The 16,132-nt window shown below is 45.4% G+C and overlaps 1 protein-coding gene and 1 pseudogene across 1 annotated transcript; both read left to right on the plus strand.

The window, feature by feature from the left end:
• The first annotated feature begins 1,315 nt into the window (after positions 1-1,315).
• On the plus strand, positions 1,316-5,968 carry LOC107277033 (uncharacterized). Its single transcript, XM_015755414.3, has 3 exons — positions 1,316-2,466; positions 3,711-3,825; positions 5,416-5,968. Exons 1-3 carry the CDS (start codon positions 1,378-1,380, stop codon positions 5,586-5,588), a joined length of 1,377 nt encoding a protein of 458 aa, XP_015610900.1. The 5' UTR covers positions 1,316-1,377; the 3' UTR covers positions 5,589-5,968.
• LOC107278820 (uncharacterized) lies at positions 5,867-7,152 on the plus strand (annotated as a pseudogene).
• The last annotated feature ends 8,980 nt before the right edge of the window (positions 7,153-16,132 follow it).

Genomic DNA, 16,132 nt, shown 5'->3' on the forward strand with positions numbered 1-16,132 from the left:
ACCTGCGCGAAGGCCAGCAGCAGGAGGTTGACGTCGAAAACTTCAAAGTCGTTTCAGCGGGTTGTCCAAAGAACTAAAGCATCCATGCTGTTGATAGGCATAATAATCACGTCACAAGTTGCATCAAAATTATGATAGGCCAGGAGTTTCTTTTTTTATGGTAATTAATTACGTACCTCTACAAGTTGCACCAAAATAATAATAAGCTGGTAGAATATATCCTTTACAAAACGTATACCTTCCGATTAGGGATCCTGTTAAAACATGTTTAGAATTATAAATCGGCTAATCATTCAGCGTGCAACCTAATGCATGACCGACTCAACCATTGTCGGTTCGAGTCCGTTGCGTTTAAACGCGAGGTTGCCAACGCGGTTAGCTAAGTAATGAAGTCACAAACTACCATCACGCGTCCCTACCTAAAGTAAGTTACTCCAAACCACCACATCGCGTCTCTACCTAATACTCGAGTAGTAAGTTACGCGTACCTATACGGGTCAACGGTACTATCATATATGTCTTGACACGCTCGGCCGTTTCAAGCGTTGACCGAGCTTCCAGTCAACTTACGGCTTGTTTAATTCAGGGGAAGGGGATTAAAAGTTCAGAGGAGTGATAGATTGGTTATGGGAGTTTCTTTTTTGCTTCTCGTTCCTTGATTTTGTTAGTAGAGATAGAGATAAAAATTATGAAGAATGTTTGTGAGAATTAAATTTTAAGTGATGATGTATATGTCTCGTATTTATCTCATCCTACTTAAGAAGGGAATTCTCTGGAATTACCTTCCATCGAAAATGTGGGGTTAATTTGCTCTTAAATTTTTCTTTCCAGTCACTTCTAAAACTCCTACATTCACCATCCAAACAGTTCTTCCTCCATAGAAATGTGTTCGACTTATTTTATTCATTGGTTTTTTTGAATGGGATATCTAAGATTTAAACAAAAAAGATAAATTAAATAGTTGACCACAACCGGAGTAGTCATCTTGCATACACGCATAAACTCCTTGACTGGAATTCCGTGTATATTAGTTTTGTTAATTTTCCTTTGCGACAATGATTTTATTGTTTTTAAAAAAGAAATCTCATTGAAGATTTTTCTGGTGTATGAGTGTGTATCAGCTTGCTTCGTATACTTGGTCTAATGTACTGTTCGGATCAGTATCATGATATTGTGACAATTTGGAGCTAATCGTTATGGACTTCTTCAACCACATTAGGTGGCAATTATTAATTTGACTTCCTTAATAATTATCTTGAAAGTAAGAAAACTCTTTGATTGAACTGATGTGCAAGATCATATATATATCCCTCTCTCTCTCGCCCTCCTATCCCCGTCGCCGGCCGGTGCATCGTCTCGCTTCGCTTGACCGCAACGATGAACAATTCCGGCGGCGATCAGCAATTGGCACGCCATGGTCAGGAGTTGTCTTCTCAGCAGCGCAACCGGCCGATTGCGCTATCAAGGAACGTCCTCCACAGCGAGGAGGAGAGCAGCATTTCCAGCCTTCTGTACGTAGGAAGGCTCCTCTCATCAGCCGGAGGAGGAGCACCGGAGCACATGGCGTCGCTGCGAACCAAGCTTCTCCGAGACTGGAATCCATCAGGCGCGGTGAACTTCTGGCGAGCCACGGACGGTGCCTTCCTGATCCAGTTCTACGAGAGAGCTGACCTTGCCAGAGTGCTGGACGGCGCGCCGTGGTGCTGCGACGGTGATGACTTGTTCGTCCTGCAGCGCGCCAAGCCCGACGTGAACCTGCTCGATCAGGTCCGCTTCTTCAAGGCCGAGCTCTGGGTGAAGTTCTACTTCAACTACGTCCCCGTGGTGTACTTATCCGAGGCGTCCATCTACGCGCTCGCCGCACACATCGGCGAGCTGGTGAAGTGCCCCGACAAGGCCGCGTCGTTCTTCAGGGCACGGATCCTGGTCGATGTCACGCGGCCTCTGGTCGCCTCCATCGACGTCAAGCTGGAAGATGGTGAGTGCAGGTCGATATCCGTGGAGTACGAGCGCGTCGGGAGCATATTATGCGGGACATGCCGGATATTGGGGCATTCGGCGGACCGGTGCAGCACGGGAAACCAGCGGCCCAGTATTCCTAGAAATAGGAGCCGGCTATCTAGATCATCCACAGTCAACCGCGACGATGGCGGTGGCTCGGTGGGGTCCTCGTCGTCGGCCGGCAGTGGCATATCACCGCCGCTGCCGCCATCGGAGGTTGCAGCCGCGCCACCAACTGATGAATTCACCTCAGGAATGGGTGTTGACGACGGAGGTGTTCCCTCACTAACAACTCCTCACACCCGTGGTTTGAAGTATTATTTCCAAAAATACCTTTTCTTGATGTCTTCCAAAAAGAAGAATCCCGCCGGAGAGCAGATGGTCTGCAATCCTGCGGACAATATGGAAGCTGACGCTCAAAGCGGTCCGCAGCCGGTGACATCATCTCCACCGCACACTTCCCAGGTTTGACATCTCCTCTCACATCAAAATTTCGACTGTACTACAAGTTGTTCTATATCTAAGCATTATATATGCAGAATTCGGTGAATTTAACTGACCAGTGGAATTTGAAGCCATTCGTGTCGTGTGTGCCTCTGTAGTCATCGATGGAGTTGGCGCCTCGATAGTAGAACGCAGGAGCCGATGTCACGGCTGTGTTCGGGGGCAAACAAAATTAACGAAGCTCATATTATTGCATGATTAATTAAGTACACTTTCATATAGAAAGCTTTTCATAAATCACACCGTTTAATAGTTTGAAAAGCGTGCGTGTGAAAAATGAGAGAGGTGTGTTGGAAAAATAGGAAGAAGAACACAGCCATAGTGGTTCATGGTGTCCGGGTGTCATCGTCCTTCCGGACTCCACTTGCACTGACCGGTGACAGGGATGAACAGAGTTCTTCGGTCCCCTTACAGTACTTCTTAGAATAGGCGTTACAGTTTATTAAAATTACAAATTTTAAAATTACTAATTACGAAGGTTTTTATTTAGACTAGAGGACTTAATTTTATTAAATACGTACATATAACGAGAAGGCTTAAATTTATTGATTGTAATTTTAAAATTATTAAATCAAGAAATATCTATGACCTTAAGATTGAGTACACAACTTGGTGCTTATTAATTTCAATTATCCAAGTTAATTAAGGCAAATACTAATTTCAGACTTTGACATGAGTATAACAGATACTTATTAAGTCCGAATTTTGAATTACATTAATAAAATAGAAAGAAACGGGAAAAAATATAATAGACCCTATACACAACTTTGTAATCATTAATCTTTTTAACTGTATAAAATAAAATTATTGCATGACTATAACTTTCAAACAGAGTTTAGATATAACATTCGACAGTATTTAATAATTGAACATAAGAATAAAAGTTAATATTTAATAATAGTATGCAATTAATAACAATCCCTGCAGCACATGGGTTGGCGACTAGTACTCTAGTAGCCCTGATCTAATATCTAATATGTACTAGTTAGTCCTTTTTAAAAGTAAGGCCTTATTTTCTGTATTTGGCACATGATCCCTAAATTGTTAGGGAGAGCCCTGCCGAGACCGTTGCACAGCTTTGGGTTGATGGCCTCCCAATCGTCAAGGATAGTTCCTTCCATTTTCATCACAAATGGGCTGCTTTTTACCTGTAAAGGACGACGCCAAGTAGATATTTGAGAAATTAATTTATGGTGTCAACGCAGGAAGATATGGTCATCGAAGCAGCAGGTAGCAACCAGGGACACACTGCAAGCTCAAATGTGGAAATCGAGTGCACACCGCAGATCACCCCAACAACGGAATCACTTCTCCAAAATGGTATCATCTACCCACTGAACTGCTCAAGCAATAATTATTTTCTTAAGTAGAACAAATATATAACTGTAAGTATGGATATTCTAATTGGTTGGACGATGAGCCTGGACTTCCAGCCCATCCACATGCATGTGGAAGTTAAACTAATTTACAGAACTTGCTTTACTATCCAATATAATTTTAGTTAAGTACCTCTTTTCAAAACAAAAAAAAAGTTAAGTACCATATATATCCCGGCCTCCATACGATATTAAAAAAACTGATCATTAAACAAGTCGAAACTTTCAAAATATCTGCAGTACAAAATTTAATTCGTTAATGCGCAAATGACCTGATTTCGTTGTGTAAAGTCCTTGTTGGGCGTGGGAGAAACTAATCTTTCAAATTTAGTATGCCAGTAAACACTGTAAACTTCACACCAATTATTTAAAAAGATTATGTCCATTTAAATGCATATATATATGCCCAATTTAAAACATGATTTCTAAACACCATGTAGTACGACGACACACATTTTGCTGCTTTTATTGTTTTCAAAACTTGCTATAGGACATAATAGTTTTGTGGCATTTGGCATATGACATTCTTTTTTTTAGGGTGGCATATGACATTCTAAACTAGTATATAGCCATAGGCACTCAGGTTTGATTGAAATATACTAAAACACATTAAAATATTTTAACATTTTTGTCTCAACAAACAATAGCAAAATAGATACATTTAAAAAAAACTTTTTTACCCTATGTGTTAAGTTGCAGGTGAGAGGTTATATATTTTGGTCCAAAATTAATTTGTAAAACTTTGGGCCGTCCGCTCTCCGTGGCTAGATATATATATATATTTCCTCTAAAAAAAGAATCATTTATTGGAATTTAGAAAAAAAAATGTTTAAAGTTAGCCTGAGTCTGTTCGAATTCCAATTTTTAGATACTCCCTAACAATATGTATTCGATGGAATTTGAAATTAAAAGATGAAGGATTTTTTTTTTTGAGACAGCAATCCATTGACAAGTTGTCTCGTATGCCTTTCAAAATTTTTGGCGTGTGCCTGTGTGTTCCTAAACGGCTACTTATTCCGTTTATAAATTAACTAGCTAAAGGCCGTTGCAAATTATTTTAAGAGATAAAAGCAAAACCAAAAATTACAAGTTTATAACATAGTTAGTTGATTAGGCATATAATGCTATCCAAAACAAAAACATTCATGTGGGAGATGTTAGGTCGTACATATCAGTTTTTGTGATGTTGGAGGTAGATTCGGATCACTAGCTAGCATCATTTAAAATAGTATGGGTATTGGAGATGACTGTAACCAAGCATGTAAGTGTAACTAATTAACTCAACAGGGCAGGCATGTACATCACTAAATACGTTACGCCTTTTCTTTTGGCCAGAAACATTGTAAAAATTTTCCACTTTAAATTTGATTGCAGTTAGCCATGTGTCTAGCAGGTTTTTTCAGCAAAAAGTTCATTTTTCGAAAGAAACTCCAAATTAATGAGCTATTCCATTTTTCATTTGTGTTAAAATATCTCAAAAAAATTCTAAACTTGATTCTTATCTTGCTGTTGCATTAATTGGGACCAATGTCAGGTTTAATGGCATCGCATGATGGCAATGGAGGAGTAATCACTACTGTAATTGTGGGTCCAGTTGATCGAGTACTCCGAGATAATGCCAACGCAAAACCTGACAGCCCGGAAAGATATGATGATATGACCCGTCGAATTCTGGAATCAGCAGTGCAGCCCCACGCCCCAAAATGAAGAACGTTAGCATCTCCAGCAAGGCCTAAGCTGGACACTGGACACTGGACACCTATTGGAGCTAAGAGCATCTGCAGTGTGATAGCAAAATCGATTTTTCTGCTGAAGAACCGAACCGTGCACATTGTAGCTATCGAATCATACCTGTCAGAGAATAAATCGAACTCAACTTGAGAGTCGAACCGAAGGAGTAAAAACCATTTGTTATGCATGCATGCATGAAGGAGATTGGCTGATTCCCTTCTCGAGGGTCCCATGAAACGATTTTAACACTGCAGATGCCGAACCAAAAGTTTGTTCGGCTCGTCAGATGTACTAATCGAACCAAACACTAGAGATGCTCTAAGAATAGAAAGACTGCCCCCATGATCCACTATGCACTTTTGCGGTTACGCATTTTCCTTTCCGCTCAAGCCCGCTTCTTCTCCTGCGCACCTGCACAGCTGCACCACCACCACCACCCCCGAGTTCAGTATGTCCAGCGAGCTCTTCTTGCGCATTGTTCCTCTTGAACATTCGCTACTAAGATATGTTATTTTCATATCTGAAAAATACGGATTTGAGTTTAATTTATGGTGTTTGAAAATATAAATTTGAATGCTGTTGAATTTTATACTTTGAAAATATTCGTGTTTAAATTATTGTGTATTAAACTAGTAACATGGAGTGTATATAGAAATCTCTATCTCTGCTACTTAAAAAGTCCGTATGGTGACGATGACTCCAACCTAACAGACACGCATGATATTACCCGTACGATCACGACATCCAACGATCCATCACTCCCTTCGTGTGAATATCTCCTCCGCCACCTGCACTCCCGCCCCCTCCCACCTCCCCCATCCCCTTTTCCCCGATGCCCTCCAACCGCACCGCCTCCACGCCGCCGTCACCGGCTGACCGCCGCGCTCCCCCCCTTTTCCCCCACGCCGTGCAACCGTCACAGCCTCCATGCCCGCCATTGCTGCCCCTCACTTTCCCCGACTCCACCGCTTTCACGCCGACGTTGCCAGCTCGTTGGCCCTCTTTCCCTCCCCCTTTTCCCCCACGCTGTCCAACCGTCATAGCCTCCACGCCACCGTCGCCGACCCCCCACTTTCCCCGACTCCACCGCCTCCACACCGGCGTCACCGCAGTGGGAGAAGGAGGTCTCTGTGCGATGGATTCCGGAGACGCCGCGGTCTTCTCCCTCCCATGTGGTCCCTCCATCACCGCTAATTCACAGCCTCTATGACGCCGCCTCTGCGGGAGCAGGGGAACGCCGTGGCCTTCTTCCTCTCCCGCGCGGTCCTCCCCATCAACGCCGTTTCGCCGGCTCCACGCCGTCCATACACCGATCTGGAACTCCGCCGTCCAGGCCGCCGCCACCTCCGCCGGTCACTACTGCCCTCTATATAGGTACAGATCCCCTCCTGCCTCTCCAACCCTAATCAGTCGACCCACCACCGAATGCCAGGGCACGCCTGGTAATTTAATTTCTGGCGATGCATGGCAGTGGTTGCTGTTTTTAGCAATATTTTGCTTGTTCTCTTGGCCCTTAGAACTTCTTCCTTTTGCTATCTGAAATTTAATTTCATAGTTCTCTTGAAAACAAATCTTCTTAGGTTCTCGAATTTATTCATGCAGTAAATATATATGATCAAGACGATGTGTGTTCCGTTAAAATCAGCAAAATACTCAAACATGATGTGATTCCATGTTGCTAGCATGCACCTCACCCTTAATTTGTTGCTTAAGAAATCACTTTTTTGTTCTCCTTGGATATTAACTAACAACTCAATCCTACAGCTTTTCAACCATTCTGTTTATCCTGTAACCAAAATGCTTCCCTTTGATCACCCTTTGGGGCACAATAGACTGTGCCTGTTGTCTTGCACGATCTTGATCGGAAGTATGTTTTGCTATCTTCTTTGGTCCAGATTTTTGACTTAGTAATTCAAGTATGCCTCATTTGATCCTAACCAAACTCCACATATATGACCTTAGAACAGGGACAAAAGGTAATATCTTGGTGAGGAATACAATTATACACCGATGAGGGACTGAGAGAATCATTTGAGGAACTTGGTTTTTATTTGAGAAGCATGATGCCTCACATTTTAGGCGTATGGGTAAGCCATCGTGCTGACTAACTTGATTCTGGTAAGAGTACCCATACTATGCATTTTGTACATTCTAGATATACAGCATTGCAGCAACTCCGGATCAACAACCAAGTCTTTGTTTCCTTTCGTCCTTTTCTTGGGACAAGCAAAGATTCAAGCTTGGGGGGTTTGACGGTCATTATCGACCAATTTCGACCGTCAATATTACACAATTATTGAAGATTAGCTATGCTTGCAATGCATAATTTCCAAATAAAATATCTACTTCCACTATATACTGTGCTACTAACATGTATGTAGGAGCACATATAAATGGAGGAGAATCGACGGAAAACAAATGAATAATCAATCGGATGCTGTTGAGATCCTGACTTACGGATAAATGGGCCAAGAACACAAAATTCACATGATCCACTAGGCCTTCTGAGGAGCCAACAGGAAGACGGCCTGTCGAAAATTGGGCCATTTGGGCCAGTCTCTAGTTCGGCTGAACCATGCATCTCCGCCGTTGATCCCAGGTTTTGGCATGGACGTCCAGGATGCCTCCCTCAATGACGGTTGGAGGGCAGAATGGACATTTCGCATCACCTAACCATCATTAACTGCCCTATATAAGGACCTCACATCCTCACTCTCTACACACACTAAAGAAGAAGAATCAAGAGCTCTCTCTCAAGTTTAGTAGTATCCTAGTGCTAGTGGAGTAGGAATTAGAATAGTATTCTTAGTCCTCGGGTCTTCAAGAGAATTTGGGTATGTGAAGCATCTAGGCCCCCGGTGTTAATTTTGGTAATTAATGACAAGCACTAATTGTGAACTAACCGTTATCTTTGAGCAATATATTTTAAGTTAGGTCCACATCATATGTGCGCATGGATGATTATCGATGGATTAAAATTGACGGCGCAAAGCAAAGGGAAAGAAGACGGTAAAACTAGTGCTTTAATTTAGAATTGATCGAGGTGTAGGGCGATCAAATTTGCTAGTTTATTTTTAGTTTCGCCGTACTATTAAGTGGGGTAATGACCTAGCAAAGAGATGATTTTAATTGCCACGTTAGGTCATTATGCATTTAGACTTGTGCTCACATTTCATCACACACACAGTCACTTTGCTTTTTACAGGGCTCGGCCTGACGAGGGGCGGTCAGACCGGCCACATAGTGGCGGTCTGACCGGCGTGCCCTAGCCAGTCTGACCGGCCCCCTGGAGGCCGGGATGGTGTTGCTCGGGGTGGCCGATACAGAGCCGACGGAGTCGTATTCGGTCAGACCGAGCTGATGGCTGTCTAACCGAGCCGAGACCGGTCTGACCGGCCACTCAACGTCGGTCTGACTGGCCGGCCACGACAAACTTGTCCAGAAATTCCATAAACACTTTGTTCATCAAGTTCATAAAGAAAGCCGGTGCATTGGTGAGTCCAAATGACATAACCGTGCACTCAAACAACCCATACCGAGAGGTGAAGGCTGTCTTGGGAATATCCTCTTCCCGAATTCTTAACTGGTGATAGCCTGATTGCAGGTCTATCTTGGAAAACACTTTAGCTCCCTTTAACTGATCAAGCAGGTCATCAATTCTTGGCAACAGATATTTGTTCTTGATTGTGACCTCATTAAGGGCGCGATAATCAACGCACATCCTCTTGGTCTTGTCTTTCTTCTCCACAAAGATAACCGGAGCACCCCAAGGTGAAGTACTCGAGTGGATGTACCCTTTCTGCAGCTCTTCATCAACTTGCTTCTTGACCTCTGCTAGCTCATTGGCTGCCATTCTGTACGGCCTCTTGTAAATTGGAGCGGTTCTGGGTGCCAGATCAATCCGGAACTCGATTTCTCTCTTTGGTGGCATTGTAGTGAGGTCTTCAGGAAACACCTCAGGATACTCTTGTACTATAGGAATATCCTCCAACTTCCTGGGACTTTTCTCCGCTATTTCGATCTGTTCCTCAATAGCAGCCTGATTCAGACTTGCTACGGACTTCTGTGGCACTGGAGACCGGAAAGTGATCTTCTCCCCTTTGTCATTGGTTAGGGTGATGGTGCGACTTGCGCAGTCAATCACTCCCTTGTGTCTGGTCAACCAATCCATTCCGAGAATGACATCTAGATCTTTGGATTCGAGAAGGATGAGGTTGGATAGTAACGGTGATTTTTTGATCTCAATAGTCACTGAGGGGCAATAATGTGCGGTGTTCATGTCATTTCCAGGGGTATGTACCCGCATTGATATTTTAAGTTCCACTACTGATAATCTTTGTGTCCCAGCAAATCTCTTGGAAATTAAAGAATGCGAGGCACCCGAATAAAAAAGAACAGTTGACGGGTATGAATTCACTGGAAATGTGCCCAGCACGACCTCTGGTGCTGCCTGTGCTTCCTTTTCAGACGCATGATTGACGCAGGCCTGGACGAACCTAGGTCTAGCGCGCTTCAGCTTCGGACACTTGCCAGCAAAGTGGCCGTGCTTGCCACATTTGAAGCAGGGTCCTAGCTTTCCTCTGGACTTCTTCTTGAGCTGTTCTGACTAAGCCGGCATAGCTGGTAGATCTGACTAAGCTAGTGCCATTAGTTGGGGTGGAGTCGAGTTGTGGTTGTGCTGCTCACTGCTGTTGTGACTGCCACCGTTGTAGTCGTTGTTGAAGTTACTCGGGTGGTAAGGACGATGCTGACGGACGATCAGGGTGGAAAGCCCACCCAGCTGTCCCGTCATGAAGCGAGGCTTCTGATTGTTCCCCTGAGGAAAGCTGATCTGAGCTGCCTTTCTTTTTCGGTCCATTTTGTTGCGTTGTTCTTCCTGACGGATAGCCTTGTCCATAAGCTTCTCAAAGTCATCATAGAATCCGAAGATCAACTGTTTGGTCAATTCATCATCAAGACCAAACAAAAACTTCTCCTGCTTCTCAGCATCGGTGCGCACGTCCTCAGGAGCGTAGCGTGCAAGGCGGTTGAACTCGTGCAGGTATTCTGTAACCGTCCTGGTTCCTTGTTGCAATGCACGGAACTCTCTTTTCCTTTGTGCCGTAATCCCTTCAGGAATCTGTGCCTTACTGAAGCTTTGACAAAACTCTGCCCAAGTAACTTTCGTTGCAGCTGGACGGGTTACCACGTAGTTGTCCCACCAGGCAGAAGCGGGACCTTGCAACTGATGTGTAGCAAAAGCAACCTTCTCTTGGTCATTGCATTGCAGAAGGTTCAGCTTCTTCTCAATAGCACGGAGCCATTCGTTGGCCTCCATTGGGTTGGTGGTGTTTGAGAAAGTAGGTGGCTGGATACGAAGAAAGTCTAACAGTTTGGACAGATGTGATGGTGGAGGACCAAACTGCTGATTCTGCTGCACCTACTGCAACATCTGATGGTAATGTTGCTGCATATGTTGCATCATCATTGTCATCATCTGAGTGACCGTTGGGTTCTCGGGCGGTGGAGATGGACTGCTGCTAGATGCACCACTGGTATGAGCTCCCTTGATCTGCACTTCGCTGCCACTGGCGTCGCTGGAGTCACGGGGATCATTCCTTGTCTTCACCATCTGGAGGAGGATAGGTAGAAATAAGAGAAATGAAGAAAACAGATGGCTCGGAAACTAATCTTTCTTATAAATTTATGTACAATTATCTTAATCTTGATTAAAACACTTAAAAGGAAGTAAACAACTCCTAATTAAGGTAGCCATACCACTGACACATGATATCGAGCGCCGACTAACCCACAAGCAACAAACCTAAACACGAAAACTAGCAAGCAAACAAAACTAAGAAAACGATAAAGCTAAGGGCGGCGACTCTGACGCTTGGAGCGGCGCTTGCGATCGGAGAACAGGTCTGACATCAAAAGAGGACAGAGGGATAGGAACCAATACATGGTCAAATCCGAATTAAACAAAGCAACGAATGACTCAAGCAACTAGCCAAACATGATGATTTTTATGCATGGAACATTTTTTATGAGCCCAAACAAAGATACTAATGACACTGACTAAGCAATAAATTAATGTATAAAATAGATGCATAGTTATAATGATACGCATAAAATTGCCCTATCGAACCTAGACCTGACTTTGTGCATACCACCTAACAAATTCCCGACCGACTGTTGAATAAATTCCAAATAAACCTTTACTAAAACCCTAAACTGTTCCTAGTCGATAAATCCAATTGAAATAGCGATCAAGATTTTTTTCCCACAAATCAAAAGAACAAACCCTAAAATTTTCCCTTAACAAATCCAAGTGAAAAAGGGCATATGCTGATGAAAAGGTTTCAGAGGGCTCTTAGGGTCTCCAGTTGGCTTGTCCTACGGTCAAGGTCGGCTCTGATACCAACTTGTCACGCCCAGAAATTCACGAACCAGAATTTCTAAGCTTAATGTGCATTAAACCCCTGTCCAGGACTGGCCAGGGTACACAAACGATAATTGTTGACATACAGATTACAAATGCAGCGGGAAAGATAAAAGCGAGCTAAGCCTGAAGACTTGACTCCTGCAGCGGGCGACTCCATTCCACAGGCATCCTTGACGGCAGCGACGAAACCAACTTCTTCGAGACAGCTCCAACTAGGAAAATCTTCAGCTCTGGTGTGGGGGAAAAGAGAGCAAGACTGAGTACTACCCACTGTACTCAGTAAGTCATACCGGAAGAGAAGGTATGATGCAGGATATATCCAAAAGAGGCTAGAGGTTCATTTGCATAAAGCTAGCATTTAAAAGCAGTAGTTGAAAGCAGTAAAACAGTTGTAGTAATTAATCAATATTAACCAATCACTGTCCAACGCTACACTACGTTGCAACAGGCCCAACCAACCACCTGAACTACACCAGTTCATTACCTAACTAGGGGTGAGACTAATCACGGTCAATCTGGTCGACCGCCCATAACCGCGGGCACGGCTATTCGAATAGTTTTACTCTGATCAGAGGTGTACAACTGTACCCACAAGACACAGCCCCACGACACGTTCCCGTGCGCCGACATGCCACCACGACATACCGAAAAGAGGCCGTGACAGGACCCTTCGCATAACCCCCTCTAAACGATCGCACCACACCTTAGGGTTCGCCCCCGTCCCCAGCAGGCAACGGGCAGCCCCCCTCTCGTGCCGCGGTGAATCCGGAAGCCGATCAACGGACACCCTGGCCGATCCAACTCTATCACGCCCACCCTCGCCTGGGTACGTCGGCTAGAGGAAAGCTACACTACAAGCCTAGTTGTTGCCCACGCTGGCTTGTGGTAAGCACGATAAATTCTTCCAGGGTTTTCTACGAACTGGTCCTTAATCGCCACAGGCACGACTAGCAAAACCATGCACCCACAGCCCACCATGTAGTGTATTTTAATTAACTAACACCATTGCGGTGGCACTAATCCAAAGCTATTGCCAATAATCAAAGTCTATGCATTAATGTGATCCCCCTTTGTGTACTAGTTGAACTAAGCATGGCTAAACATTTCCTAAACCAACATCTAGTCATTTTGATACCCAAGTTATCAATGGCATAAGGTAAACAATCTATGGCTGAGTAGTAGGACCCATCCCACATGACATTGTAAAACAATGCAACATTTAATAGAAATGCGGGACATTTGTAAATTGGGTACAATATGTTCAATTGTAATGCATGACTTGCCTTGCTCTCGCACTGATGAGACCATAGCAACGTCTTCGAGAAACCGCGGATCGACGGAACGACCGAAATCTACGCGACAAACAAAACACACAAGCAAAACATGCTATAAGTCTACTGAAAAAGGAAACAAAACCATTTTTAATGGATTCTATGCATTTTTATGAATTTACCGAGACTTGAATGGACTTAAACGGAGCTCGGAAGAATTAGATATGATTTTTAGAAGATTATCTGTGTTTTTACTATTAAAGAAAAGTCCTTATTCGATTATTGCGCAATAAATCCCCAGGGCTCACGTCATCCAAGGGGTGGGGCGGCGCCGGCAAGCGGGACCCATGGGTCAGAGACACAAGGGAGAGGGCGGGGTTACTGGCAGGCGGGGCCCACCGGGCGGCGGCTCATAGGGGAGGAGGTGGCACCGGCTGGGCTCGGCTCGGCTTCAAGCCGGCCGCCCGATGATGGCGATGCGGCAGCGGCGCGTGGTTGCCGGCGACAGCAACCGGCACGGGAAGCGGCGGTGGCCGGCGCGAAGGCGGCGGCGCACGGCCGAAGCGGCGGCGCGGCCCGATGCTAGGGGGGAAGAGGGAGGAAGGGGGAAAAACCGGTCCTCACTGAGGGGCTCGGCCAGCGCGGGGAGGAGCAGGCCCCGACGGTGGATTTGGCCGGGCGGATGGCGGACGTGACGGCTCACGGGATGGCGGACGCGGCGACGCCGATGGCGGGGTGCGACGGCGGCCCTAGTGGCGGCGGCGCGCGGCTGGAGGCGGCGGCAAGCGGCGGCGGTGGCGGCGAGCAGCGCGACGGCGGTAGGAGGCGCGGGATGGAGCGGCGAGAGCGGAAAACAAGAGAGGAGGACACGGGGAGCGTTTTATAGGGGATCGGGAGGGGCCGACGTGGCCGGGGTGGCCGGATTTCTCGCCGACGTGGGGAATGGAGGGAAAGAGAGAGAGTGGGGGGGATTCAAAACCGAATCCCGCTCATTTTGGGCGCGTGCGTGGGCGGGAGCGACGGGGCGTGGGCGCAGGGACGTGCGGGAGTGGGGGCACGGAGGCGCGAGGAAGGCGGGCGTCGTGGGCGCGGCGGCGGTTGCCAGCTTGGGGAGCGGCTGGAGGTTGGGGAAAGGGCTGACAAGCAGCACTTGAGAGGGAGAGGGAGGCCAGGTGAACTTCGGGAGTGGGAGGGATGATTGGGCCGGCGCGGGAAGAAATGGGCCGACGGCCCAAGAAAAGGAAAAAAGGAGGAAAAAGAAAAGAAAAAAGGGAAAAAGGATTTTCCCAGGGATTAAATATTGCACTTTTCTTATTTTAATTGGTTAAAATTATTTCCAAGGCGTTGAAAATTCCACTAAAAATCCTGTTAGCATATTTTGACACATAGAATCCAAGAAAAATTCCACATGCCGATTCCGATTAATTTTTTTGCATTTATTAATTTGGATTCAACTCTAGGTTAAATTAAATCATTTCTTCGGTCGATTTATTTTATGAATTTTAAGGCAAGGAGGGGAACTTCAGGGCGTGACAGAGGGTCAATTAGCCAAGAGTCAAGTGCATTGCTTCCATTTATAGAGCTAGTGTGGCACTTGATTGATCATCTCCACGTCTGGTCATTGCTTGTTACTCTTGGAGGTTGCCGCCTCCTAGACGGCTTGTGGAGGAGTTGCTCAGTGACCTTTCCGAGAAGATTGTGGAGGAAGCCCGCTGCCGGTTTGCGAGTGGTTTGGAGTTCACCACCTTCGGAGTGAAGGAAGAATTACCCCGAGTGATCGAGGCTTGGGTAGTCCTCTCCGTGGGCCGGCTCCCGCCTTGCCCACCCCTTGATGAAGGAGGCGTGCGGTGGCTTCATGGTTAAGCGGTGGAGTTGGGCTCGCCTCAACGGGGAGTAGGAAACCGGCGAGTTTCCGAACCTCGGTGAAAAATCTCGTCTCATTGTCTTATTTGATTGTCGTATTTACATTTGTGCAATTTATATTTCTAGAGACATACTTGAGATCATATCACCCTAAGACATTGATATAGGAGTGTGATTTACTTTCCTAGTGATATACTTGAGCCACTTTCACCCTAGGATTGTAAAACATAACTTAGTTGCATGCTTAGTTAGTCTTGTCCCTCACCGAGCCTAGCAACTTAGGTTAGTTTTGATTAGGTGTCATTTAATTTTAAAATTGCCTATTCACCCCTCCTCTAGTCGACATCTCGATCCTACAAGTGGTATCAGAGCTTGGTCTCTCTTGATTGGGCTTCACCGCCTAGAGAGAAGATGTCGAGCGAGGTGAATCATGTAGGGAAGGCTCCCATGTTTAATGGCACAAACTACTCCACTTGGAAAATTAAAATGTCTACTCACCTCAAAGCTATGAGCTTCCATATTTGGAGTATTGTGGATGTAGGTTTTGCTATCACCGGCACACCCTTGACGGAGATTGATCACCACAACCTCCAACTCAATGCCTAAGCCATGAATGTCTTGTTCAACTCTTTGAGCCAAGAGGAGTTTGATAGAGTGAGCAACCTTAAGACCGCATATGAGATTTGGAACAAGTTGGCGGAGATCCATGAGGGTACAAGTGAGTACAAGGATGCCAAGCCTCATTTCCTCAGGATCCAATATGAGACTTACTTAGCTGACATGGAGCAGCTCAGTGCGATTGAAATGGTGGCTGGCACCATGCAGAAAATAAATTATGTAAAGCTCATTGGTTTGAGAAGTTTGGTAGCTGTTCCAGCAGGCTTGCAATATCTTAACTCACTTCAACAGATGGTTCTTCAGGATATGCCTAAAGAGTTCATCCAGAGGCTGAAAGGACAAGA

This window comes from Oryza sativa, chromosome 9 (genome assembly GCF_034140825.1).
Source record: "Oryza sativa Japonica Group chromosome 9, ASM3414082v1".
Taxonomy (NCBI): domain Eukaryota; kingdom Viridiplantae; phylum Streptophyta; class Magnoliopsida; order Poales; family Poaceae; genus Oryza; species Oryza sativa.